Source organism: Perognathus longimembris, chromosome 20, assembly GCF_023159225.1.
Source record: "Perognathus longimembris pacificus isolate PPM17 chromosome 20, ASM2315922v1, whole genome shotgun sequence".
Classification (NCBI taxonomy): Eukaryota; Metazoa; Chordata; class Mammalia; order Rodentia; family Heteromyidae; genus Perognathus; species Perognathus longimembris.
In genome coordinates this window covers 44544253-44571662 of record NC_063180.1, presented here as the reverse complement: position 1 = coordinate 44571662, position 27410 = coordinate 44544253, and the positions used below count along the sequence as shown (strand labels likewise).

The window sequence follows — 27410 nt, the reverse complement described above, 5'->3', positions numbered from 1 at the left end:
GGCCGGAGCCCCCCGCCGGCCGCCGGGCCGCCGAGGAGAGCGAGGGGAACGGGGCACGCGCGGGCGGGGCCCGGGCCCGGCGCTCGGCCGCGCTCTTCGTCCAGGTCGAGGTGGACTCGGGGGGGGGGGGGACCCGAGGGCGATCGTGAGGGTGGGGGCTTCGCGGCCCGACTCACCCGGGACCCCGCGGCCGGACGCCCGGCAGCCGAGGAGGGCGCGGGCTGGGTCCTCGAGGCGGAGGGCGTGGCCTGCGGGGGCGTGGCCAACGGAGGGGGCGTGACTTCAAGCGGGGGCGTGGCCGCCCGGACTCCAGGGAGGCCCGGCTGGGGGCGTGTTTTATAGAAAGGGGCGGGGCCTCCTCCCCCGGGCGGGGCCTCGCCGAAGGCGCGGAGCCCAAGGCGCGGAGCCGAGCTGCGCCCGCCCGAGCGAGGGCGGCGAGGGGTCCCGCCAGCGCCCCGCGTGCCGGGCGGCCCGCACCGCGCCGCGCCGCGGCCATGCCGCCCCGGGGGGGCTGAGGCGTCCCCATGGCCGAGCCGGGCGCCTGGAGAACGAGCCGGGCGCATGGAGAACTTCCGTAAGGTGCGCTCGGAGGAGGCGCCGGCGGGGAGCGGGGCCGAGGGGGGCGGCGCGGCCCCGGGGCCCTTCGCCGACCTGGCGCCGGGCGCCGTGCACATGCGGGTCAAGGAGGGGAGCAAGATCCGCAACCTGCTGGCCTTCGCCACCGCCAGCATGGCGCAGCCGGCCACGCGCGCCATCGTCTTCAGCGGCTGCGGCCGGGCGACCACCAAGACCGTCACGTGCGCCGAGATCCTCAAGCGCCGCCAGGCCGGCCTGCACCAGGTCACGCGGCTGCGCTACCGGAGCGTGCGCGAGGTGTGGCAGAGCCTCCCGCCCGGGCCCGCGCGGGCCCCGGCCGCCGCGCCCGCCGCCAGCCTCAGCGTGCTCAAGAACGTGCCCAGCCTCGCCATCCTACTTTCCAAGGACGCGCTGGACCCGCGGCAGCCGGGCTACCAGCCCCCCGGCCCCGACCCCGCACCTTCGGCCGCGCCCGCCGCCGCGCAGACGACCTCCAAAAGGAGCCTCGGGGACCCCGCCGCCGGGGGCGGCGCCGCCAAGCGCTCGCAGCCCGGGCCCGGGGCGGGGGACGCGGGCCACGCGGGCCGGACTGCCTGAGATGAGTACTCCCCGTCCCGGGCCTTCGACCCACCGATCCCCCCCCCCCCCGCCCCACGCACGCACCTTCCGCCTCTCATACCCGGGCTCCCCCAGGGGCCCGCAGCCTGGACACAAACTTCTCGGACTGGGGGTGTGGACCTCTCCCCCCCCCCACCAAGGCCACGAGAGAGGGGCCCCAGGAGAAGCAGGATGACAACCCAGAGAAACTTCCAGGGCTGTGCTGGCCGAAGAGACAAGCTTGTCACTCCTCCTGGGCCGCTTCAGGAATGCGGGGTTGGGCGCGAGGTTGGGGGGGCACTGGGGCTGTCAACCTCGATGAAAGGGGGCGGGGACTGTAGCTGGGGAGGGCCCTGGACCTGGAGAGGAGTCTGAGGTGTGGGGGAGCCCCATTCTGTGTCATCATCGTGTTCCCCGCCCCCCCCCATATAACCCCGTGGCTGGCCCAGAGGGAGAAACCTGGACGTGACTTTCGAGCTTTCCTCCCTTGAGCCCTACAGCTGGAGTCTTGATTCCAATAAAACAAACACAAGAACAGCTTTGTGCCCAGGTTTTTTCCTACCCGCCTGCCCGCTCCCCTTCCCCGCCTTCTGTCTCCATCTTAGCCTTGGCATATTCAGGGTCAGGGCAGAACTTCAGAATGGTTGTAAGGGGGCACAGGGCCCCGACCCCGGCCCTCCTGCCCTACTTGGCAGACTCTGGGAGTCAGCGACCTGTGTCTGGAAGGGGATCTGTGTCCCCCTTGTGTCTCCCTACCAAGGGGAAAAGGAGCAGCTCCTGCTTTGGGGGGAAGGGGAGGAGGAGGAGCATGGTGGAGCTCTCCTGAGGGTCACCGTGAAGGGCGCCACGGTCCCTAAGCGTGCAGTCTTGCAGGGCACAGCCTTGCCCAGAAGGCTGGCAGGCTGGCACCAAGCCTCAGCGCGCCCGGGGAGCAGGGTCTCCCCTTCACTGCCCTTTCTCTGCAAAAGGACAGCACACCCTTGGGAGGGGGGGGTGGAGAGACTGAGCACAGATGCACGGCTGGAAATTACTATTCAGCAGAGAAGCTGGGACTCGGCTCTGAATCGCTGCGGGCTCCCTGATAAGCTGCTGCTCCCAGCTCCCGAACAGCTGTGCGGAGAGATAACGGCCTGGGAGACCTGCCCGTCTTCTCAAGCCGCTCGAAATCAGCTTGGGGGGGGGGGGGAGTGTCACATGCCATAAGCAGGAAGAACTGGAGGGGGGGGTCTGTAACCCCAGAATCTCAGGAGCAGACCCCACCCCTGCAACTCAGCAGAGCCCCTGGAAAGGGGGAGATGGGAGACAAAGCACCGGCAAGTCATTTTTATTGGCAGACTCCCTAAAAGAAAACCTCTGCCGGTGACGGGGGGGGGGCGGGGGAGGGTTCCAGGGAGGGTCGACGTTGCCCCCCCAAATCTCTGCTTGTACTTTGAGCCTTGTCCATTTCTGGATTTGTGTGTGGGTGCCAGCCCTGGAGCTTGAACTCGGCCTGGGTGCTGTCCCTGAGCGTTTGTGTTCAAGGCTAGTTAGTGCTCTACCACTTGAGCCACAAGCTAGCTCTACTTCCAGCTTTTTGGTGGTTCATTGGGGGTAAGAGTCTCATCGACCTTCTGCCTGGGCTGGCTTCCGATGGTGGTCCTCAGATCTCAACCCCCGGAGTAGCTGACAGGTCTGAGCCACTGGCTCCTGGGTGTCCTTTTTTAAAAAAACTTTTATTTAAATTTTTAGACAGGAGTTAGTGTAGCCCAGTCTGCTGTTGAGCTGGAGATCCTCTTGCCTCAGCCTCAGGGTGCTGGGATTACTACTATTAGCCACCTCGAGATTGACTTCCTGTTCTTGATGAGTCTCTAAGGAAAGTCCACGGATTTAGGTGTTCTTGGCTGACCCTCTCACGATGGCCCAAGAAGCATGGAATAGGCCAGACACAAGTGGTTCACCCCTGTAATTCTAGCTACTTAGGAGGCTGAGATCCAAGGATCATGGTTCAAAGTCAGTCTGGGCAGGAAAGTCCATGAGACTGACCTCCAATTAACAACCAGAAAACCGGGAGTGGAGCTGTGGCTCAAAGTGCTAGAGTGCTAGCCTTCAGCTGAAGAGCCCAGGCCCAGAGTTCAAGCCCCACAAACAAAACAAGAGCACGAGGCCCTGAGTTCAAGCCCAGTTCCAAAGCGCGCACGCGCACACACGTCATGAAGATGGAAATGGGGCAGTCTGGAAAGCGACCCGGCTGGGAACCAAAGGGCATCTGTTCTAGCATGAGTTCTCCTGGCGTTCTGGGAGACAGGCTGAGTGAGGACCGCACAGTGAACGGAGGTTCTGCAGCAGAGGAGAGGGGAGGCTTCCAGATTCAGCACAGTAAGAGCTGCAGAAGCTGTCCTTTGTTGGCCACAAATCTGCCATGGCCATCATTCCAGCTGTCAATCAGTTGCATGCACTCTCGGCCCAGTTAGGGGGAGGTGAGTCCCTTTGTGGGGTGAGATACACATTGTCCTATCAACCTGGCCCTCCATCTTCCAACCCCATTCATTAATTGGGCAATTTATTTTTTTCCCCAGTCCTGGGGCTTGAACTCAGGGCCTGAGCACTGTCCCTGAGTTTCTTTTGCTTAAGGCCAGCACTCTGCCACTTGAGCCACAGCACCACTTCTGGCCATTTTCTATATATGTGGTGCTGGGGAATCGAACCCAGGGCTTCGTGCATGCTATGCAAGCACTCTACCACTGAGCCACATTCCCAGCCCTCCACTTCTGGCTTGTTTTGTTTTGTTTTTGTTGCCAGTCCTGGGGCTTGAACTCAAGGCCTGAGCACTGTCCCTGGCTTCTTTTTGCTCAAGGCTAGTGCTCTGCCACTTGAGCCCCAGCACCACTTCTGGCTTTTTCTATATATGTGGTGCTGAGGAATCAAACCCAGGGCTTCATAAAGTATAGGAGACGGGCACTCTACCACTAGGCCACATTCCCAGCCCTGAAGACCCAGGTTCAAAGCCAGCCTGGGCAGGGAAGTCTGTGAGACTCCTATCTCCAACGATCCAGCAAAAAGCCAGACGTGGGGCTGAGGCTCAAGTGGTGGAGCGCTAGTGTGGGGCAGAAACACAGCCCGGGGGCAGTGCCAAGGCCCTGGGTTCAAGCCTCAGGACTGGCACCAAAAACAGAGATGGAAGGGAGGGAAGGAAGGAGGGAAGGAAGGAAGGAAAGAAGGAAAGAAAGGAAGGAAGGAAAGGCAGAAGGGAGGGAGGGAGGGAGGGAGGGAGGGAGGGAGGAAGGAAGGAAGGAAGGAAGGAAGGAAGGAAGTCAGGCAGGAAGGAAGGGAGGAAGGAAGTCGCCTGGAGTCTGCGCCCGGGCTTGGAACCGGGGTTCTGCGATCCCCGCCTCCCGCGCGGCTGGGCCCCAAGTGATTGCTCCTGTAACTCTGCCCTTGCCGTCGCCCTCCGGAGAGGGCGAGGTCTCCCCGACGGCGGGACTCGAGCCCCGACGCGCTCCACTGTCCGTCCCTCGCGTTCCCCCCCCCCCCCCCCGCCCCCGGCCTCGACTCACGGCGGCCGTGCAGCTGGCGGGGCCCGCGGACGCACGGGACGCGGAGCCGACTAAGTTTGTCCTCCACGCGCCGCCCTCGTCGCCGCGGAGGCCCCGCCCCCCGGAGCGTGGCGCGTCGCCCGGAGGCCCCGCCCCCGGCGTGCGTGCGTGCGTGCGTGCGTCCGGCCCCCGCGCGCCGGATCCGGAGCGGCCCGCGAGCTCGCCCCGGCGTCTCCTCAGCCTCGTCCGCCAGCGCCGCCGCCGCCGCCGCGATGCTGGGCGCCGCTCTCCGCCGTGGCGCCGCCGCCGCCGCCGCCGCCGCCGTCCGGGCGGCTCCCCGGGGCCCGCCGCGCCCGGCCCCGGCCCTCAGCCCCGCCGCCGGTAAGCCCAACGGCCGCCGCCGCCCGCCCGCGCCCGCGCGTCCTTGCGGTGACCTGGGCCCCCGCCGCCACGCGAGGGCGGGCTCCCCCCGCGGCCTAGGCCGGCCCCTCCCTCCCTCCCTCCCGGCCGCGGGCGCGGGGAGCGACGGGGTGCGGCGGGCCCCCGGGGGGGGGGGTCCCGGGGGTCCTCGGCGGCCGCGACCCGGCGCGGCCCCGGCGAAGGTGACATTGAGCCCGGGGCGCGCGCGGCGCCCTCCCCGCCCCGGGGACACCGACGCCCGGAGCGCCGCCTGGGTCTCGTCCGCCCCGAAGGTCATCCAGCCCTTGCCCCCCCCCCCCCGCCCGCCCGCCCGCCCCATCGTGGCACGGGACGAGTGCGGCCCTGGCGCCCGTCCGTCAGCGCGCGGAGCCTTCGCGCCCCAAGCTGTGTATTTATTCTTTTCTTTTTCTTTCCGGTCCTGGGGCTCGAACCCAGGACGTTGCACTTGCTAAGGCAGGCGCTTTGCCACTCACCCAACACCGCAGCCCCGTCTTGCGTATTCGTCCGGTGCTGGGGAAGGGGGTCAGGCCTAGGGTCTCGTGCACCCAGCCACCCCAGTGCTGCCCTTCCTTTTTGCTTCTTTTTTTTCTTTTCTTTCTTTTTTTGAGCTCGAACTCGGCTTCTGGGCCCCGGCTTATCCACCGCTCTCCCCCTAGGCTGGGGATCCACCGCCTTACCTGGCAGATTCTTTTTCCTTCCGACCCCCCACCCCCTTTTTTTTTTTCCTGGTCCTAGACTTGAACTCTGGGCCCCGGCGAGGTCCCTTTGTTTTCTCTTCCCCTCAAGGGTAGTGCTTTACCCCCGGAGACACACGCCTCCTGCCCCCTACTTCCACTTCCGTCTTTTCGGTCGTTCGTGGGAGTCTAGAGTCCCCGGACTTTTTCCTGCCCCATGCTGGCTTTGAAGTAAGATCTCAGCCTCCTGGCCTTGCGCCACCGGCGCCTAGCTAGGACTGTACGTTTAACTACAATACTCGCCCTAGAATGCCAGCCCCACGGCTATGGTGTAAAACGTGAAATGTGGGTCTTAGGGTTTAGACTTAGGCCCACCGAAACGTTAAAATAACTCAAGACACTCGAACACCTGACGTTATCCATTTGACCCTCTGAACCTAAAGGACGCTTTTTTGCTTCCTTCAGTTTGGACTTCAGGGTCCTAGAACAAAGAGCCGGCGTACACATAGAGATGGTGGAAATTCTTGTTTTAGAAGAAATGGAGGCCCACTTTGAGGCCACCTCTTGAGTTAGCGGTGGAACTGTTTTCTGTTTCTTAGCTTTAGTCGTTAGCCTACATTCACTCTGCTGTTGTTCAGATTTGGTGGAGTCAGCGGTTTTTGTTTGTTTTTTTTTTTTTTAATTGTTAAAGTAGCAGATACCTTGTTAAATTTTTTTACATGACTTTTTTACCTTTTATAAATTTCCTACACATACATACACACACATTTCTACCTTTTTTAGTTTTTTTGTTGTTTTGTGGGGCTTGAACTCAGGATCTGGGCGCTGTCCCTTAGCTTTTGTGTTCAAGGCCAGCACTGCCACTTTGAGCCACAGTTTCACTTCCCCTATATTTTTTTTTTTTGTTTTTAGCTGTGCCCCCCCCCCTTTTTTTTTTTTTTTTGGCCAGTCCTGGGCCTTGGACTCAGGGCCTGAGCACTGTCCCTGGCTTCTTTTTGCTTAAGGCTAGCACTCTGCCACTTGAGCCACAGTGCCACTTCCGGCTTTTTCTGTATATGTGGTGCTGAGGAATCAAACCCAGGGTTTCATGTATATGAGGCAAGCACTCTGCCACTAGGCCATATTCCCAGCCCTTCTACATTTTTAAAGCACATATGGGAAACGACAGAGGTTTTTGGCAAACGATACACTAACATACACTAGATTATTTCCTTGGTGGCTTATCTTCCAGGTATTCTGCTCACCCTCCTGAGTGTAATTCTTAAACCAATGGCTTTATTTTAGGTGTTTGTCCTTAGTGTTTGCCGCTAGGAGGCAGTGTTGGTCATGGGCAGTGTCAGCTGCTTTTTATATGTGTTACTCTTGGCATGTTACTTGACCTAAAGTCTCAGCTGCCTCTTGTGTAAAGTCAGAATAATTTTGGGTCGTTGTGAAGCTAAGTGAGGTAATGTAACTCTTAACATTTTGCCTGGAAGAAATGCACAACACAACTGTGCCTTGGTAAAGGATGAAATTGAGTCTGGTTACCTCTTAAGGGTTAAGGGACTTTGTGGCCAGAACATCATAAAGCCTACTTGCGCCTAGTCCACCCTCTGCAGTGTGGTGTCTGCACTGCATGCATTTGCTTTTTCAGTGCATTTCATTTTGGATCCCTCCACCCCCATTGCTATGGATGGAACCCCGGGGCACTGTACCACCGAACCACCTCCCTAGCCCATTCGTTTTTTTGATACCACTAGTGGAGATTTGTGCCTCATAAGGACCAGTATGAGACTAGAGGTTTTACTCCATTGAAAGTCAGAGAAGAGAGCCAGTATGGTGTTACACGTCTGTAAGACCAGCTATTGCAAGGCAAGGTGGAGGCAGTTAGCCATGACCCTGTCTCCAAAACAAATACGCAAAGTACAGAACAAAAAGACAGGGAGTGTGCCTCAAGTTCAGAGTGTTTTGGTTTGTTGGAGGCCCTGGGTTCATTTCCCAGTACCACAAAAGAAAGTCAAAAAAGCTAGGCATAGTAGCCAGCATCTATCAGCTCAATGTTAGGAAGGCTGCTTCCTTGTAAGCCACTCTGAGTTAGTGGGCTCCTGTCTCAAGAAACAAACATCAAAGTGAATTTCATTTCTTTTTGTCTGGTCCGTCCTGGGGCTTGAACGTAGGGCCTGGAGCCTGGGTGCTGTCCCTGAGCCAATTTTCTCTCAAGGCTAGCACTCTACCACTTTGAGCCACAGCTCCACTTCTGGTTTTCTGGTGGTTAATTAGAAGAGTCTCATGGGCTCTGTTTCCCTGACTGGCTTCAAACAGCTATCAGATCTCAGCCTCCCGAGTAGCTAGAATTACAGGTGTGAGCCACCAGTATCCAGCATGAATTTCCTTTCTCTTTCTCTTCTTTTTTTCTCTTCTCTTCTTTTTTCTTTTCCTTAGTTGTGGGGTTTGAACTCAGCTCCTGGGTGCTGTCCCTGAGCCTCTTTGTGCTCAAAGCTAGTGTTCTACTACTTGAGCCACAGGCACCAGTTCTGTTTTTTTTTTGTTTTTTTTTTGAGTGGTTAATTAGAGACAAGAGTCCCACGGGGTCCACAGGGTCTTTTTTCCACCCAGGCTGGCTTGGAACAGCAATCCTCTGATCTCGGCCTCCTGAAAATTTCATTTGGTATTTAGAGGATTTAGGGGGTTTATGGGAGGAGTCTGAAGTAATAGTCCATGGAAAAGTCTCCAGAGTGGAACATAGTGACATAATGGTTTCCCAGTTACATGCTGAGTAGATAGAATGTTTCTCCCACCTGGGGTGGGGGTGGCTTTTCTCCCCTGTGCAACATAGCCAGCTTCTCAACCTCTCTTTTTCACCTCTGGTTACTTCAGGTTGCATCAAAGCATGTGGTAATTCTCCATATTTTGCCTTTTGAGTATCACAACTAGGTGAGAAAGATGATGGAGATACCAGTATCATTTCCTCTAAAAAACATGTTGAGGGCTGGGAATGTAGGGTGTTTGCCTATCATACGTGAAGCCCTGGGTTCCATTCCTCAGTACCACATAAACAGAAAAACCCAGAAGTAGCATTGTAGCTCAAGTGGTAGAGCACTAGGACAGTGCCCAGGCCCTGAGTTCAAGCCACAGGATTGGCAAAAAATCACAACAAACAAAAAAACCCCACCATGTTGAGAGCGTGAATTTGTTTAATGTGCACATTAAGTATACGGGAGAAAAGTACTAAGAATACATCTTGGTGTAACAATTACTGCCGTTAGGGAATTTTCTTTTTTTCTTTTTGTACCAGTCCTGGGGTTTGAACGCAGGGCCTGGGCAGTGTCCCTGAGCTGCTTTTGCTCAAGGCTAGTGTTCTCCACTTGAGCCAAAGTTCTACTTTTGCCTTTTTTGGTAGTTTGGTGGGGATAAGAATATTATGGACTTTCCCCCCTGGCCTGGCTTCAAAGTGTGATCCTCAGGTCTCAGCCTTCTGAATAGGATTATGAGGTGAGTCACTGGTGCCTGGTTTAGGAATATAGTTTTATTCGTGGAATTGATGTATGTGTATTCCCAGTGCATGAACTCCCATGCCCAGCAGTTTGCAAGCTTCGTAGAGAAGAGTAAACTTCCTAGGTAACACTGGGGCTAGGGTAAAGCTTGGAGGCCGAGTACTTGACTAGCTTCCCTAAGGCCCTGTGGAAGGGACTTTGAGAAGGAAGTAAGCATCCTTCCATTTTTCTTTTCCTTTTCCTTTTTCTTGGAATTACTGGGTTATATATGGTAGCTCTGTGTTTACCTTAGTAAGAAACTGTTTAAACTGTCTTCCAGTGCAGTTGTATCATTTTATCTGATTAGGTTAAAGATGAGTTCACGAAAAAGATGACATGTTCTTGATATCGGTGCAATAGAGGATTATGACAACCTATGCTTTCTGATATATCAATGTGTTAGTCTTGTAAGCTTATTAAGTATCTACATAGTCATGATTATTTGGATATATCAAAGTGGAAACATGTCCACTTCAGCCCTCCCAGCCCCCTCCCACTATTTTTTTTTTTTTTTGCCAGTCCTGGAACTTGAACTCAGGGTCTAGGTGCTGTCCTTGAACTTCTTTTTTTTTTTTTTTTTCTTCAAATTTTTATTATCAAACTGATGTACCTCCTTGAACTTCTTTTGCTCAAGGCTGGCACTGAACCAACTTGAGCCACAGTGCCACTTCTGGCTTTTTCAGAGGGGTTTATTGGAGATAAGAGTTTCTTGGACTTTCCTACCCAGGCTGCCTTCAAACCTCAATCCTCAGATTTCAGCCTCCCAGGTGGTAGGATTACAGGTATGAGCCACCAGCTCCCTGCTACTTCAGCACATTTATGCACATTTTACTTCATTCTGGGCCTCTGTTGTGGAGATGAGTTATGTCTCTGGGAAGATAGGGGCAGGTATTTTGCTATAAGCTCAAAGAACAGTTTAGATGAGAGTCCTTTCATTTGCTCTATAGTGACAATCCATCTACTGAACGGGGTCCTATTATCTTCTCTCCTTCTCCATTCTTCTTCCTGCCCACTATTACACTAGAGATAGAGAAGATCACCTTAGCATTTAGGTTTTTGAGTGTTCTTAGAATTATAGTATTTAAGAGGTTTCTGGTAAGATACATACACACACACACACACACACTCACACTCCTTAAAAAAATAGAGCTGCTAGCCAGGTGCTTTTGGCTCACGCCTGTAATCCCAGCTACTCGGGGGGCTGAAGCTGTTTGAAGCCAACCTGGGCAGAAAAGGCCCCATGAGAGCTCAGGGTCAGCGCCCAGGCCCTGAGTTCAAGTCCCACAACCCATCAAAAATAAAAATAGGGGGGCTGGGAATATGGCCTAGTGGCAAGAGTGCTTGCCTCCTACACATGAAGCTCTCGGTTCGATTCCCCAGCACCACATATATGGAAAACGGCCAGAAGGGGCGCTGTGGCTCAGGTGGCAGAGTGCTGGTCTTGAGCGGGAAGAAGCCAGGGACGGTGCTCAGGCCCTGAGTCCAAGGCCCAGGACTGGCCCCCCAAAAATAAAAATAAAAAAATAAAATAAAAATAGGGCTGCTGTAATCCCAGTCAGTATTCTAGTGGTTATAGCAGGAAGAGTGTGTGTTTGGGACAGCTTGGGCTCCATGAGGCCCTATGTCAAAAAATAACTAAATACACGAGGCAATATATGTCAAGGACTAGCTTGTTATTTTGTGTTTTTTAACTTTTCTTGTCCTTCCTGAGGTTTGAACCCAGCCCTGGGCTTCCTCACTAGGTGCTCTACCACTTGAATCACCCCACCAGCCCCTGAGGACTATTTCATGCATTGAAATCACTTGCTTTCCATGCAGCTGTCCAGTCAGCTCGCTGCTATTCCCACGGGTCCCATGAGACAGACGAGGAGTTCGATGCCCGCTGGGTGACCTACTTCAACAAGCCAGACATAGATGCCTGGGAACTGCGTAAAGGTACGTGGACATGGCCGTCCTTGTCTGTCGTGATAGGTAACTATGAATTGTTTCCACTGCTTGGTTGAAAACATGCTCGGTGTAAACAGCTTTGTTCCTGTTTCAGTAGACTAGGATTTTTAAGCCTGGAATTGTAAGCAAGGAATTTGAAATTACTGTTGACATTTTGAGCCAGACAATTCTTTGTTGCGGGCGGGCGGTGTCCTTTGCACTGTAGAATATTTAAGCAGCAGTATCTTTGGCCACTAGACAGACAGACACAATAATTGTAGAGAGGAAAAATGTCTCCACACATTACCCAGTGTCCCTTGGGTGTCAAAAATCCCCTAATTGAAAACCATTGCTGTAGAAATAGGGCTAGCTGAGTGGAGGTAAGAGTTTTATTCCTTTTAGGTATTTTATACAAGCTGTCATTTGATTGTCTTCCAGTCTGGGTAATGGTTTTTAGGGTTGTATTTTTATTCCTAATCATGAATTGCTTTGCTCTACACTTGCACCTTCCTTTTTAACATGAACAAGTGGCATTAATTGTTGTCTCAGACCAAGAATTCAACTCGTGGCTCTGTGGCTTATCCATGACTATGTTCACTTGTATCACAATGAAAGCAATAGACCTAAGTGCTTTAAGGCTTTTCTGCTGGTGCGTAATGACTTCATTGTGCTGTAGCCAGGGAACTTGTTACTCAGTAATCTTTAGAAGAAGTAATGAAATAACAGCAATTCTGCATTCCCATTAGTAAAAGAGTCTGGTGGATGTGTCATTTGTGCAGATACGACAGTAATCATGCCCTGTCATTTTCTGGTTGAATGTTGATGAGCCTCTACACTGGCATTTTTCTAACGTCTCCTTAATATGCTCATTTGGGTTTCATTAGCTCTCTCTCCTTAAGCATTTCTTTGTCTGCCTTTTGATTGCTTTTCTGTAGGCTCTGTTTTGAAGCATTCAGAATATATACTTCATGTTAAGAGTTAAAGATTGGAGTTGCAAGTTAGTTTCTTGTTTGAAGAGAAATTCACTCATTATTATGAAAATAGAGCTTTTCCTTTTGCCTGTGAGTTATTTATTATATATAATTCTACTACTAATGTACTGTGGACAATCCCTATGCTCTTACCATCTAGAATGTGTTAACACTGGTTTCTCATTTCATAGATTTCAGAAAGAATAGAGACCCAAACATATAAAAGGTACATGCCCATAATTCAGTAGGAACAGTTCAGGTGAGGATATTTCAGGTTGACCTGGCCTTTCTTTTTAATTGACAGGGATGAACACCCTTGTTGGCTATGATCTGGTTCCAGAACCCAAAATCATTGATGCTGCTTTGCGGGCGTGCAGACGGTTAAATGATTTTGCTAGTGCTGTTCGCATCCTAGAGGTGGTTAAGGTGAGTGAAATGACAGCGGTGAGGTTGTTCTAGAACTGGGTACCCTGTTGATAAGGCATCCGTGTATTGTATGCTTGAATTTGTTAAAATAATCTAAAATTTGGGGTTTAAAATAACAGACTTTGGGCTGGGACTGTGACTTAGCGGTAGAGTGCTTGCCTAGCAGGCATGAAGCCCTGGGTTCAATTCCTCAGCACCACATAAACAGTAAAGGCCGGAAGTGGCAGAAGTTGCTCAGTAGCTCAAGTGGTAGAGTGTTGTTAGCCTTGAGCAGAAAGAAGCCAGGGGCAGTGCTCAGGCCCTGAGTCCAAGCCCAGCAGGCCCTGAGTCCAAGCCCCAGGACTGGCATGCATAAATAAATAAATAGACAGACAAATGAAATAAGATAAAAAAACAGTTGCACAAACTACTCAGGAGGCTGAGATCTGAGGATCGAGGTTTAAAACCAGCCCTGGCAGGAAAGTCCGTGAGACTCTTACCTCCAGTTAACCAAAAAGCTGAAAGTGGAGCTGTGGTTCAAGTGGTAAAACACTGCTCGAGCAAAACAAAGCTCAGGGTCAGTGCCCTAGAACCGGCATACACTCAGAAAAATGTGTACTTGAGTGTGTAATCCAAACTACTCAGGAGGCTGAGATCTCAGGAGCCTGTTTGAGAGCCAGCCCAGGCAGACAAATCCTCCTGACTCTTCCCTCCAATTAAGTAGCAAAAAGCTGGGAAGGGAGGCATAGCTGAAGCGGTAGAGGCTTGGGTGTTCAAGCTCCAATACAGACGTTAAAAAAAATGTACATGATACCTTTTAATTAAATGTAGTTGTTCAGCAATTCTATTTGAGAATTTATTTGAAGGAGATACAGCTATGGGAAAGCTTAACTGCAAAGGATATTTCTCTTTTTGCTGTTTGTGTCACGAGACGATGTTAGTGGTTTCAGAACAGGTTATTATATCAACTCAGTACTGTGGAAATGAGTGTTACATTGTGCACTTGTCAGAAGTCTCCCGTCCTGAATATATGCATGTTCTCTCAGTCTGTAACAGAGAAGTCCCTGGGAGGAGTGACATTTTTTATCTATAACGGGTAAGATAATTAAGGGCTCTGTAGGCGATCAGTCCATTCAGCACTGTTAGTTAATTCAGTTAGGGTCTTAAATTGGAAGCAAATTAAAAAACTTTCCCTGTGTTAATTTAATTTTTCTTGTTGCCTGCTGGGCACATTTAATTATCTTTACAAAATTCTGTCATCACCCACTTTCTTTTCCAGTTGTTCCAGACTTGTCTTTGTTACTTGTGTTTATTTATTTTTATTTTTTGTGGTATTGGAGATTGAACTCAAGGCCTCAAGCACGCTAGGCAAGCACTTTCACACTTGGGCCATGCCCGCCCCAACTCTATTGTCTGTATTCTTTTTTTTTCCTGAATAATTACTTATTTATTGTCAAAATGATGTACAGAGGGGTTACGGTTTCATACGTAAGGCAAGGGGTACGTTTCTTGTACAATTTGTTAACTTCCTCCCTCATTTTGTATTCATTTTCGAGACAGGGTCTCATTAACTTCACCCAGCTCAAATTATCTTTAAAACATATCTAGCACAGAACCCGTGTTAAATTTGCTACTAGCCTGTATTTATGATTAAAAGCTTTTTCAAATTTCTTTTGTTAACAGAGACAGCTTTTCAAGAAAGTTAACTGGCTCTTCTCTTTGCCAACAGGACAAAGCCGGACCTCATAAGGACATCTACCCCTATGTCATCCAGGAACTTAGACCAACTTTAGATGAACTGGGAATCTCCACGCCCGAGGAACTGGGCCTCGACAAGGTGTAAACCTCCGCAGGTAAGGAGCGCGCCACTTCCTGGATGAGGAGACTGGGGGTTAACGCTCAGCACCTGCAGAGGCCAGTCTGGCCACAGTAGTAGCTATGAGCAAGGACATTTAGAATGACAGTGACAAGTGGTAGGGACTGAGATCACGGTTTCTGGCTGTTGCTGTGTATACCTCTTTCCATGGTGTAATGGTGCCATGATGATACGGTAACTTAAAAGTGTCCGTGAGAACTCCTTCGAGCATAAAGTAGCACAGATGATAGAGTACAGTGTGTTCATTTTCAGACAAGGTCCTTTGACATGTTTCATTTGTGGGTTGGTGGTTTTCTTCCCCAAGAAAACAATACTGTAGCATAGAGTTACATTAGAAGCCTCTGTGTCCCCTTTGAGTAGCAGAATTCATGTGACACCATTGTGTGTCCAGTAGAACTAAATAGACAGATCCATAGCCACCATTCAGTGAGAAAGCTTCTTGGCTAACTCGTTCTCTGTGGAAAGACAGACTAATACTGCCACAGGATTGTCTAGACACTAGGCAGGGTACAGAAAAATGCTTTTTTGTTTTTTTAAACAAAAGACCCAAAACGTTAGGCCAGGTGCCAGTGGCTCAAATCTATAATTCTAGCTATTCAGAAAAGCTGAGGCTGGGAATGTGGCTTAGTGCTAGAGTGCTTGCCTAGCATACATGAAACTCTGGGTTCAGTTCGTTTCCTCAGCACCACATATATAGAAAAAGCCAGAAGTGGCGCTGTGGCTCAAGTGGTCGAGTGCTAGCCTTGAGCAAAAAGAAGTCAGGGACAGTGCTCAGGCCCTGAGTTCAAGACCCAGGACTGGCAAAAAAAGAAAGAAAAGCTGAGATCTGAAAATTATGGTTCAAAGCCAGTGTGTGCAGATAAAATCTGAGACATGGGCTGGGATGTAGCTCAGTGGCAAAGCGCTTGCCTAGCAAGTGCAACGTCCTGGGTTCGATCCCCAGTTCCAAAAAAATAAAAGGCAAAAAAAAAAATCTGAGAGATTATCTCCAGCTAACCAGTAAAAAGTCAAAACTGGAGGTACAGCTCAAGTGCTAGAATGCCAATGCCATTGGTGAGTGAAAAGCGAGAGTAAGGTCCTGAGTTCAAGCCCTAATACTGGAATTTAAAAAAGAAAAGGCACTTTATTAATGGGGCATATATTTAGCATATATGAAGCCCTGTGTTTGGTTCCCTCCAGAAATAATGCAAATAAAATAATTTTAAAATAATTTTTAATTTTAGTTTTAATTTTTGTCCGTTGTGGGGCTTGAATTCAGAGTTTGGATGCTGCCTGCCAGCTCTTCATGTTTTGTTGGTGGTGGTAGTGGTTGGTGGTCCTAGGGCTTGAACTCAGGGCTTTGGCACTATCCTTGAGCCTTTTCCCTCAAAGCTAGCATTCCACCACTTTGAGACACAGCTCCATTTCTGGTTTTCTGGTGATCACTGGAGATAAGAGTCTCATGGACTGTGGCTGTGATTCTCAGATCTCAGCCTCCTGAGTGGCTCGGATTACAGGAGAGAGCCACTGACGCCCACCCTCCTTAGTGCTCATTTTAAATAGCATTGCTACCTATTATTCATCCTTTCTGTGGTGATTCTTTTCTCTTACAGATGGGCTTCCCACAGACTTATTGCCACTGCTACTTGATTGTCAACAGTCACCTGGAAATGCTGATGATAACATATTACCTTATTTGAACAAATTTTCCTTTATTGAGTATCAAACCCTGTAATGGTAACTTGGACTTTAATAAAAGGGAAATGAGTTTGAACTGAAACAAGCTGTGGGCTGTCTGCGTTGAGAAGCAGAAGATGTGGTGCGCTGGGTCTTCCTTCCGCGCGTTCCCAAACTGCTCTGAGAGCTGCTGTAATGCTGGAGAGCCCCAGCGTGGCTAAGGCTGACATGTCACTTCAGCTTTTCTAGTGCTTGATGGCAGGGCCATCAAGCTCCTGCTGTAGGAACAGAGTACGTAATTCCCAAAGCAGGCAAAACGAGTTTCAAAGTGGTCATTGAGGAATGGCTCCAGTGGTAGAGCACCCACTTAGTACACAAGAAGTTCTGCATTTAAATCCCAGTACTACAGGAAAAAATATGATGTTCTGGATGGATTGGCCTAATGGTAGAGTGCTCACTAGCTTGCACAAAGCCCTAGGTTCGATTCTTCAGAAAAGGCCAGAAGTGGCGCTGTGGCTCAAGTGGTAGAGTGCTGGCCTTGAACAAAAAGAGCTCAAGGGCAGTGCCCAGGGCCCGAGTTCAAGCACTAGAACTGGCAAAATAATAATAATAATAATAACGTTCTTTCAGGTTGTGATGTGGCTCAAGTGGTAGAGCACAGGCCTAACAAGCACAAGGCCTGTAGTTAAGATTTCTCCCACCTGAGTCTGGAAAAGGTGCTCTGTGGCAGTCAGCCCCTGGCATACCTGTGCTTCAGTGTCCTTCCCTGCCTGCTTTTCTATTTTTAAATGCTATTACTTGGGCTTTATTCAGGGCTTAGGCGCTGTCCCTTAGCTTTTCTTCTCAAGGTTAGTGCTCTGCCACTTGAGCACAGCTCTACTTTGGTTTCTGGTGGTTCATTGGAGATGAGTCTCACGGACTTTCCTCCCTGGGCTGACTTTGAATCGTGATCCTCAGCTCTGAGCCTCCGGGGTAGCCTGAGACACCAGGGCCCAGCCAAAGTCTTTGTTCTGCAGTCCTCAATTTCTTCCCTAGGAGCCTGTTCCCAACAAGCAGAAGAAAGGAAACTCACTGGCATGGTTAGGTGTAGGGCCTGCTGCCGGAGCAGCCACATGGGGTGGGGGGAGGTTTGCGACTCGGCTGAGGGGAAGAACAAGATGTAGCCGGGAGCCAGGTGTGTGGGCTGTGTCTTTCTGGAAAGGGGGGGCTCTGTGCTTGTCCTGGAGCCTCACTCTGATAACCTAGATTTGGCGCTTATTTTGGGGGGTTACTTCATTTTTCTTAAGTTAAATTTGTGTGTGTGCACGTGCACACGCATGTATGTGTCCACACATGACATTTCTGGGGCTTGAACTCAGGGCCTGGGTGCTGTTGCCGAGCTTTTGCCCTCAAAGCTAGTGCTCTACCATTTGAGCCACAGATCAACCCTCTTTTTTTGGGGGGGGGGGGGGTTGTGGGGCTTGAACTGGCCTGGGTGCTGTCCCGAAGCTCATCAGCTAAAGGCTAGTGCTGTACCACTTTGAGCCCCAGCACCACTTCTGGTTTTCTGGTGGTTCACTGGAGTTGAGTCTCACAGACGTTCCTGCCTGTGATGCCCAGATCTCAGCTTACCAAGTAGCTAGGATGACAGGCGTGGAGCCATCCCTGCCTGGTAAGTGTGAGACTCTTATCTTCAGCAATGAGCCAGCAAAAAGCATACGCACGCAGAGCTGTGGCTCAAGTGGTAGTGCTCCAGCCGTAAGTGAAAAAGCCAAGTAGAGGCCCAGGCAAAAGTGTATGCTATTACACTTCATAGTAGGTTGAAGTTTCATTTTACATTCCCCAAAGCCAAACTTAAGCGTAAAGTTACAGTGATACGTGTTGAATAAATGCCATTTCCTTCTTCATTTTGTTAACTTAGAATCATAAAACAGATTTACAGAGTAGTTTAAGTACATTAATTGCAACCTGGTGATCATTATCTCTTGGCCTTAAGGTGGTGGACAGTTGGTTCTCCTTTCACTTCAGTTACAAAAAAACCCCAAGAGCCGGGTGCGGTGGCTCGCGCCTGTAATCCCAACTCCGCGGGAGGTGAGACCTAAGGATCGGGGTTCGGAGCCAGCCTGGGCAGGAAAGTCTGCGGGATTCCTATCCCCGACCCACCACCAGAAAGCCGGAAGGGGTGCTGTGCGCTAGCCTTGAGCCCAAGACCTGGGGACGGCGTCGGGGCCCTGAGCTCGAACCCATGACCGACAAGAAGCGGTCTCGGGTTCGTCCGCCGGGGCCGGGCCGGGCCGGCTTGGCTCCCCGAGTGGCTCGGGGTTCGGGGCTTGGCGATGCGGCCCACGGCCGAGCCGCGGAGTGCGCGTGCGCGGACCGGTCCCCCGGCCGCGCTCCCGAGCTCTGCGGCCCCAGCCACCGCGGGGAGCGGAGCTTGCTTCCCGCCGGCCACGGGCCTCCCCGGAGGGGCTGGGGAGTCCCGCGCCCGGACCCGGCCGGGGGCTGCGGGAGCGCCCAGCGCCCACGCCCCATCAGGTCCTCCGGGCGGAACCCCGTGCCGGCTCTCCCGGCGGCCGGCGGCCGGAAGGCTGGGGCGGGGGCACCGCCGGGCCGCCTCTGCGCCTGCGCCCGCGCGCCGCCGCGTGCGGGGGGCGGGGCGGGGCCCGGCCATGGCGACCGCCGAGCTCGGCGGGCTCCCCGTGCGGGGCTCCACCCCGGGGCCGCGGCCTGGCGGGACCCCGCGGCCGGGGGAGCGCAGCCCCGGGGCGGTGGAGAAGCGGGGGCCCTACATGCTGACGCGCGCGCCTTCCCTTCAGGCCAAGCTGCGTGAGTGGGGCCGGGGCGGGGCCCGGGGGAGCGGGGAGGGAGCGCGGGGAGGGCCGGGGCCGGGGCCGGGCGGGCTCGGGGCCGCTGGGAGCGGGGCTGACCCGGGCCCTTCGGCTTGCAGAGAAGCACCGGGACCTGGCCAGGGCCGTGCTGCGGAGGAAAGGCGTGCTGGGGGCCTGGCCGGGCCGCCCCGACTCTTCAGGGAAAAGGTCTCCCCCCTCCGGCGGCTGCCCCCGGGGCCCGGGCCTCCTCCCCGCGAGGCCGAGCTCCCCGGGGCGGCGGAGGCCGTGCAGCGTGGGGAAGGGCGCGAGGGACGCGGGGCGGCTCCGTCTCAGGATGCCGGAGTTGGGGGTCGGGGGTCTGCGGGGACGGCTGTGCCGGGGTTTCCGTTTTCAGTCTTTCTTTTTCTGTGCCTGTATTGGGGCTTGAACCCGGGGCTGGCCGGGCCCGGCTCCTTCGCACTTTCACTCCGGGCTGGCAGTCTCCCACCTGAGCTGCAGCCCCACGTCGGGCTTTCCCGCCCAGGCTGGCGGACGCTCGGGTCCCGCCGGCGGCAGCTGGGCTGACGGGCTCGTGCCGCGCACCCACCCCGGCCTCGCGCCGCCCTCTTGTTTGGGGTTCGGGCTTTGGCCTTGCTGTCGGGCGCGTCCGTTCGAGGATTGCTTCGGAAGGGAGGGCTGCGTGCGGGCGCTGGGAGCTGCGGTCTCGGTGGCTGAGCACCCCAGTGGAAGGCAGGTCCCGAGAAGGGCGGCTCGCCCTCCACCAGGGTGGGATGACGCCCGGTGTCGGGTCCCCTCTCCCCTCAGGTCAGTGAAGTTTAACAAGGGCTACACTCCTCTTAGCCAGAGTCCCGACGAGAACCTGGTGTCGCTCGACTCTGACAGGTGAGTGCTCCCCGGGCCAGCTCCCCGGGGCGCGGGCTCCTAGGTGACCCGGGACCCGTCCCGACCGCCGTCCGCGCTGCTAGCCTAGCCACCCCCAGTCCCGCCGGGCGGGGCCCGCTGAGGGAGCCGTCCGTGCCCCCCGCAGGTGCCGGGCTTCACCAGCCCCGCAGACCCCGTTGCATGCTCGCCTGCTCTCGGCCGCCGTGGCCCGCGGGCCTCCTGCCACTGACCGTGTTCCTCTTCCAGCGACGGGGAGCTGGGATCCAGGTCCTCCGGCTACTCCTCCGCAGAGGCAAGTCCCGGGCGCCGCGCAGGCCGCACCCCGCTGCGGGCGGTGCGTGGCGGCTGCGCTGTGCGGGGCACTTGGCCGCACTTCTGGTCTGCTCTCCGGCTTCCTGCTCTAGCCTCTTCCTCTAGCAGAGGTGTAGGTGTCGTAGGAAAATCCAGGGCAGTAAACGACCTCCGTCATCTTAAGTCTTATCGGAGACGGGGGCTGGCGACCCACGCCTCTAACCCCAGCTGTTCCGGGGGCTGAAAGCGGGAGGATTGTGGTTCCCCATCTGGGGATTCTGCTCGGAAGCCAGAGTGGACAAACTTGACACTCTTATCTGCAATTAACCGCCAAAAAGCCGGAACCAGAGCTGTGGCTCAAGTGGTAGAGCACCAGCCTTGAGCGGAAACACATAGGTCCCGAGTTCAAGCCCTAGGACTAGCACACGCAAAGCCTGGGAGGAAGGAAACCGAGCCGCATGGCTTTTCCCAGCGGGGTGAGCTCTGTCTGCTCAGTGGGCCGGTGGGAGCCTGCCGTCCGCCCCACCGCCGGGGGCCCTGAGCAGCCTGGCTCCCGTGGGAAGGGGCCGCTCAGCACGCGCAGGCCGTCTAAGCTGGGGCCTTGGCGTCCCACGTCCGGGGACTTCCTGTGGGGTCAGCCCCCCGGGGCGGCTGAGCCCGGGCAGTGCTGGCCGGGGCTCCCGGAGCCCGGGGGGGGGGGCGGGGAGGTGGCACCCCGCCCTCTAGCTCGGGGTCTCCACCTCCTAGCAGGTGAACCAGGACGTGAGCCGGCAGCTGCTGGAGGACGGCTACCACCTGGACGAGATCCCGGACGACGAGGCCCTGGACCTCATCCCGCCCAAGCCCATGGCGTCCGCCTGCTCCTGCACCTGCTGTCTGGGGGACTCGTCCTGCACCCTGCAGTAGGCGCGGCCCCGACCTGGGCCCCCGCCGGGGACCTGCCGGCTGCCGTCCCCACGCGTGGGGACCGAGGGGGCCCGGGGATCCGCGCGGACCCGGGGACGGCCGGGGAAGAGCTGCGCGGGGCAGACAGCAGCACCTAGCGCGTGCGGCTCGACCTCGCGGGGAGTCCCGGGCCGGGGCGGCCCGGCGCGGCGTGCTCCTCTTCCCTCTCGGGTGTCTGTCGCTCCGCCTGTGTGCGCGGCGAGGCGGTCCGCGCGCCTTCCCCGCGGGACCCGCTCCTCTCGGGGAGCAGCCGTGGCCGCCGGCAGGGAGCGGAGCCCTGGAAGCTGGGGAGCACCGCCCGCATGGTTGGACGGCTGGGGCGGGGCGGCCATCGCTGTGTGGCCGCCCGGGAGGGGGCTCGGCTGCGCAGGGAGGCCGGAGGGGAGCCCCCCCTCACAGATCTGCACTCGTGAAAATAAATGCGATCCTTCCAGCCGCACGGCGTCTGTGGAGATGGGCTCCATGGGCTGCGGGAAGGCAGGGCGCCCGGGCCAGGCCTCCCCCCCCCTTTCCTTTTTCTTCCCTGTTTTCTGGTTATGGGACTTGAACTCAGGGCCTGAGCGCTGTCCCCGGCTTCTCTTTGCTCAAGGCCAGCGCTCTGCCACCCGAGCCACAGCGCCACCTCTGGCTTTTTTGTATATGTGGTGCTGGGGACTCGAACCCAGGGCTTCGTTGCAGGCCAGGCGAGCGCTCCTCCACTGGGCCACCTTCCCAGCCCCCGTGATGGCCTCTCTGGCCACGCATTGGCCCCCCGCTGCAGGGGGGGGACTCCACGGGCACGCCCCTCCCCTCCCAGGCCGGGGTCCTGGGCTATCAGGGGTGGTGGGGGAGCCCCTGGGCCGGGCCGGGTTCCCCGTGAAGGGCGAGCAAGGCCCGCCCCACCCCAGGACGCGGGGAAGAAGAACCGAGACCGTGACGTCCGGCAGCCGCTTCCGCCGAGGGCCGCGCGCGCCCCGCGCCATCTTTAATTGCGCAGGCGAGGTGCCCCGCGAGCCCCCCCCAGTCCCCCCGGGCGGGGCGCGCGCGGGGGTCCGGCGGGCGCGGCCGCTACAGCAGGCAGCAGGCCCGGAACAGCAGCAGGTCCTGGGCGTCCGCGAGCTCCAGGGAGACGCGCTCGCGGGCGGCCACGAAGAGCACGGAGCCCGGCTGCAGGGGCAGCGCGGCCGGGGCGGCGGGGGGAGCGGGCGGCCGCCGCGCCGCGCACCACCAGGACGATGCTGGCCGAGTCCACCGCGGGGAGCTCGTACCGGGGCACCGAGCCGGGGACCTGGGGGGGAGGGGGAGGGGGCGGTGGGGAGCTCGTACCGGGGCACCGAGCCGGGGACCTGGGGGGGAGGGGGAGGGGGCGGTGGGGAGCTCGTACGGGGCACCGAGCCGGGGACCTGGGGGGGAGGGGGAGGGGCCGGGGGGAGCTCGTACCGGGGCACCGAGCCGGGGACCTGGGGGGGACGGGGAGGGGGGCAGTGCGGCCTCCGCGCCCCAGGCCGCCCGCCCCCCCAGGCTCCGCCCCGCCCCGCCCCGCACACACCTCGGCCTTCAGGACGGTGAAGTCGGGCACGGGCGGGTCGTAGACGGCCAGGTAGGGGTCGTCGGGGCTGGGCGCGGGCGGGAAGAGCCGGGCGCGGGCGGGGCCGGGCGCGTAGTCGAGCATCTCGCACAGCGTGGGCACGTCCAGGAACTTGGGCGTCAGGCCGGCGCGCACCGTGTTGTCGGAGCACGCCATGCACTCCACGCAGTCTGGGGGCGGGGGGGGGGCGGGGGGCGGTCAGCGGGCTCCCCGGGGGGGGGGAGCTCCCCCCACTCCCCCCCGTCCCCCCCCCCCCCCCCCCCCCCCCCGCTCACCGCCCCGCAGGTAGGCGTGCGGCACGTTGGCGTCGAGGAACATGGCCTGGCCGGGCTGCAGCGTGAGCAGGTTCAGGAAGTAGACGGCGAAGCAGCCGATGTCGCCGGGGTGCTGGCCGTGCAGCCGCAGCAGCAGCTCCGCGCACGCGTCCTCCGCGCCGCCGCCCGCCGCCGCTGCGGGTCACAGGGCGCCGCTGACCCCGGCGCCCCCACGGGGCCTGACCTCGGGGCCGGGGCGCCCCTCCCCCCCCCCGCCCGCCGCCGCTGCGGGTCACAGGGCGCCGCTGACCCCGGCGCCCCCACGGGGCTCGACCTCGGGGCGCCTCCCCCCCCCCCCCCCGCCGCGGGTCACGAGGGCGACGCTGACCCCTGCGCCCCGCGGGGCCTGACCTCGGGGCCGGGGCGCCCCCCCCCCTCGCCCGCGAGGCCGGCGGCTCCGATTCCACCGGAGCCTGACAGCTTCTCCCCTCCCGGGCTTTGCGCCGGGACCCCCACCGGCGCCCCCCGCGGGCTGCGGGGACAGGCCTGGGCCCGCTGCCCGCACGGCCCCGGCAGCGGAGGGGGGCCCCCTCCGCTGGGGCCTCCCGTCCCCTCTGCCCGCCAGTCCCGACGCGGGAAGCGGCTGCGGGGCCGGGAAGACACCGCGAGCCCCAGAACGGGCTCCGCCGGCGGCCCCGCCGCGCCAGGGTCCGCGCTGAGGGCGGAGGTTCGGGGCCAGCCGGGGCAGGAAAGCCGGGGAGACGCTGCAGCGAGGGAGCCCGGGGCGCACGCAGCCCCCGTCGGCGTCACGGGGCGCGGCCCCCGCACTCACCCTCCCCGGAGAGCCTCTCCACCAGCCGCCGCAGCTGCTCCGCCACCGCCGCCCTCTCGCTCCGCATGAGGTTGGAGAAGCAGCCGCGCAGGGCCGAGGCCGCCGCCGGGGGGGTCGCCGCCCGCGCTCCGCCTCAGCTGCGCCGCCGCCTCCTCTCCGACCAGGACCCGGAGCTCGGGCACCGCTGCGGGAGGCCGGGCTCCTGAGGGGGCGCCCTCGGGCCCCCCCCCCACCCCCCCCCCAGCCACAGAGCCGGGCACCAGTGCGGGAAGCCGGGCTCCTGAGGGGGCGCCCTCGGGCCCCCCCCCCCACCCCCCCCCCCCAGCCACAGAGCCGGGCACCAGTGCGGGAAGCCGGGCTCCTGAGGGGGCGCCCTCGGGCCCCCCCCCCACCCCCCCCCCCAGCCACAGAGCCGGGCACCGCTGCGCTGCAAAGCAGCCGCTGGGCGCCGGCCCGCGACCCCCCCCCCCCCCAGCCTGGTCCCAGTGGCCTCCAGCGCCGCGCCCCCTCTCCGTTTCCGCTCGGGCCAGGGCCCCCCGCGTCTCCCCGGCGTGGCGCGCGGCCCACCCGTACTCTGCAGAAAGGCCGCGATCTCCTCCGCCGGCCGGAAGCCGCACAGGCCCTGGAAGGGGGTGAGGGCAATGGCCATCTCGGGCTTGTGGTTGGCGTCGGGGTAGTGCTGCGGAGCCTGGCGGTGCAGCTTCTCTGCCAGGTCCTGGGGGGCGGGGGGGGGCGCTGTCAGGGCACCGGACTCACTCAGCAAGAGCCCCGTCCTGCGGTGCCCTGGTGGCTGCGATCCCAGGACCACGGTTCAAAGCCAGCCCCGTCGGCGTCCTCGCCAGTGAGCCACCAACACAGAGGGGCGCGCCCGGGCCCCGAGTTCAAGCCCGCCGCGCCGGCACTCCCTGCTTCTCTCCGATCGGCTCACGGGTGACGAGTGGAAGGCAGGGGCGTGGAGCCCTGGGCGGGAGGAGCCGGCTGGAGCGCGCGGGGGGGGGGGGGGGGGGGAGAGAGCTGGACCCGCTCCCGGCGCAGGCTCGCCAGCTGTCCACCCAGGCGAGCTCAGGATGCCGCTACCGCCCGCCTGGAGCTCTGGCTGGACCTCGGCCTGGGTGGGGCAGAAGCCGGGGCGGGCCCTGGCAGGCCCCTCTCCGCCCCCCCCCCCTCCCCCGCGGCCCCGCACCTTGTTGGGGTGGGCCTGGATGGACAGCGCCGTCTCCACCGAGAGCACCTTGAAGAGGAAGGGAAGCTGGCCGCGGAAGGCGTCTTTGACCTTGGAGCCCAGGCCGTCCGGGTTCTCGGCGATCCACTGGCCCAGGGTTTGCTGCGGGACGCGGTTGTCCAGGACCTTGGCATCGCCCCGGGGGTGCGTCCCCATCCACAGCTACGAGGACAGGAAGCAGCCCTGGCACCACCCGTTGTGGTCTGCAGGGTATGGGTGCAGGGCACGGGGTCCCCTAAAACAGGCTCCGGGCTCCGGGCTTGGGCGTGGAGGCTCAGGCCGCAGACCCGGGGACCGTGGGCCCCGCCTCGAAGCGGCCTGGAGGCTGGGGCACGTTTTTCCCTCCTGCAGGGTCAGTTTTCTGGGTCGGTGGTGGGGCTCGTCCAGTGAGGGGGTGACCCCTGCGCCGTGGGTCTCAAAACACCTCTGTGTGATGCTGACTCCATCTCCAGTGAACCAGCAAGAAGCCCCAAGTGGGGGAGGGCTCGAGGGGGAGGGCGCTCGCACTGCGCAAAAGCGGCTCAGGGGCCGTGCCGGGCCCTGAGTTCAAACCCCGGGCCCCCCCCCCCACCCCGCGGTACATGTCACAGGTCGGAGGCTTCTTCCCGGTGCCGTCCTCTGGCTGGTGACCGTGCCCGCCGGGAGGGCGAGCCTGCCCCCAGCCCCCGCCCCCCCCCCCAGGCCGCCCGGGGCTCACCTCGGCGTAGGGCTGGTCCTCGGCGATCCGGGCCAGCGGGTCATTGCCGGCCAGCAGGCGGGCCACCGCGCTGGCCGAGCCCTTCTTGCCCCAGGCGTACTGCTGCGCGACGCAGGAGAGCGGGAACACTGCGGCCCGACGGGGCGGACCGGACGGGGCGGACGGGGCGGAGGGTCAGCCCGGGCCCCCGCGGAGGGCCGGCGGGCGGGGTGGGAGCCCCGCGGCCCCGCAGGATGCTCGCTCGAGGGGCGGGCGCCCCGCCCTCCCGCCGCCAGCCGACCCAGCCCCGGGGAGCCGGGGCCGCGACCCGACCCCCCCCCCCGCCCCCGACCCTCCGCCCCCCGCCTCGCCCGCGGGGCAACCGACGCCTCACCTCTCGGAGTCGCCATCCCGGCGGCCGCGGGCCGGCCACCGGCACGCAGGCCTTCCCGGCGGCCCCCGCGGCCCCGCGCGCAGGGCTTCACGGGAAGCGGAGTTCCCGCGGCCCTGCGCGCAGCGCCCCACGGGAAATGTAGTCCTGCCGCGAGGCACCGCCGCTCCGCCTCGGCTGGGCGTGGCTCCTGCCGGCCTGCGGGGCGGGGTCGGGGGGGGCGGAGCTGGAGGCCGAAGGCTGGGGGTGCGGGGCCCGCTGGGGCGACCCGGGGAGAACCTTCTCCACCTCCAGAGGGAGGAGGAGGAGGAGAGGCGTGGTCCGGTCTGTCCCTGGTGAGGCTCGAACTCGGGGCCGGGGCGCCGGCTCCAGGCTGGCGCTCTACCGCTCAGAGCCACAGCGGCCTCCCCAGCTTTTCTGCCTGGTCTGGCTTTGAACCATGGTCCTCAGACCTCAGCCTCTTGAACAGCCAGGATGACAGGTGTGAGCCAGGTGTGTGTGTGTGTGTGTGTCCCCGTGCTTGGGATCTGGGCCTGGGCCCGGGCGTGAGCCACTGGCTCCCACCAGCTTTTCCGTTTAACTTACCATTTCTCCTTTTGGTGCTGGGAATCAAACCCAGGCTCCTGCACGTGTTAGATACGTGCTCTGCTACGGAGCTGCAGCCCCCAGTGCTCAGCCCTTGAAAACTCAGAGATGGTGAGGCGTGCGGCTATCCTTCCTCATTGAATGGATGGGTGGATGGGTGGATGGATGGGCAAATGGTGTCTTTCCCAGGGCAATGGGCACATCCTAGACATGTCCAGAGATTGGGGGGGGCAACTCCACACTGATCACGGTGTGGGTCCTTCTTCATCAGCCCAGAGCTGGAGTTGCTACGGAGGGAGGAGGGTAGACGGCCTGGGGGGGGAGGGGCTTCTCTCAGGAGGTAGAAAGCCAAGGTTTTGGAGGAATGCCCTTAAGGGCTGGGAGATGGAAGATTGATCCTCAAATAGATCCCTTCCTACCCCCTCACCCCATATCCTGAGGATAGTACCTGGTGAAAACAAAGTTGAATCGTTTTGTTTTGATTTTGTTGTATGGCTTGAGCTCTTTTGCTCAAGGCTAGCGCTCTACCACTTAGTTTTTGTTTTGTTTTGTTTTGTTTTGGCCAGTCCTGGGCCTTGGACTCAGGGCCTGAGCGCTGTCCCTGGCTTCTTTTTGCTCAAGGCTAGCACTCTGCCACTTGAGCCACAGCGCCACTTCTGGCCATTTTCTGTATATGTGGTGCTGGGGAATGGAACCCAGGGCCTCATGTCTACGAAGCAAGCACTCTTGCCACTAGGCCACATCCCCAGCCCTGCTCTACCACTTTGAGTCACAGCACCATTTCCGATTTTCTGGTGTTTCATTGGAGATGAGTTTCACAGATTCTCCTCCAT

General features: G+C 58.7%; 4 protein-coding genes across 6 annotated transcripts; 3 read left to right on the top strand and 1 right to left on the bottom strand.

The window, feature by feature from the left end:
* The first annotated feature begins 440 nt into the window (after positions 1-440).
* Positions 441-1428, top strand: Rpp25 (ribonuclease P and MRP subunit p25). Its single transcript, XM_048369504.1, has one exon. It carries the CDS (start codon positions 562-564, stop codon positions 1171-1173), a length of 612 nt encoding a protein of 203 aa, XP_048225461.1. The 5' UTR covers positions 441-561; the 3' UTR covers positions 1174-1428.
* A 3444-nt stretch (positions 1429-4872) lies between these two features.
* On the top strand, positions 4873-16228 carry LOC125368501 (cytochrome c oxidase subunit 5A, mitochondrial). The gene is made up of 5 exons (XM_048369510.1): positions 4873-5066; positions 11110-11226; positions 12493-12614; positions 14323-14446; positions 16062-16228. Exons 1-4 carry the CDS (start codon positions 4958-4960, stop codon positions 14434-14436), a joined length of 462 nt encoding a protein of 153 aa, XP_048225467.1. The 5' UTR covers positions 4873-4957; the 3' UTR covers positions 14437-14446; positions 16062-16228.
* A 2536-nt stretch (positions 16229-18764) lies between these two features.
* On the top strand, positions 18765-21489 carry Fam219b (family with sequence similarity 219 member B). Of its 3 annotated transcripts, XM_048369508.1 has the most exons (6): positions 18765-18784; positions 18854-18930; positions 19052-19139; positions 19737-19814; positions 20061-20106; positions 20853-21489. In XM_048369508.1, the coding sequence occupies exons 1-6, from the start codon at positions 18774-18776 to the stop codon at positions 21009-21011; spliced, it is 459 nt and encodes a 152-aa protein (XP_048225465.1). In that variant the 5' UTR covers positions 18765-18773; the 3' UTR covers positions 21012-21489. The 3 variants fall into 3 exon arrangements, with proteins under 3 accessions (XP_048225465.1, XP_048225463.1, XP_048225462.1); XM_048369506.1 differs by having other exon boundaries at positions 18774-18930; positions 20856-21489; XM_048369505.1 differs by having other exon boundaries at positions 18774-18930.
* Positions 21490-22048: 559 nt separating this feature from the next.
* Mpi (mannose phosphate isomerase) lies at positions 22049-26032 on the bottom strand. The gene is given in 10 exon segments (XM_048369497.1): positions 22049-22226; positions 22228-22317; positions 22579-22787; positions 22893-23066; positions 23704-23815; positions 23817-23887; positions 24277-24418; positions 24887-25087; positions 25623-25750; positions 25996-26032. Coding segments are annotated over 10 exon segments (1272 nt in total). The 5' UTR covers positions 26012-26032; the 3' UTR covers positions 22049-22097.
* Positions 26033-27410: the final 1378 nt, after the last annotated feature.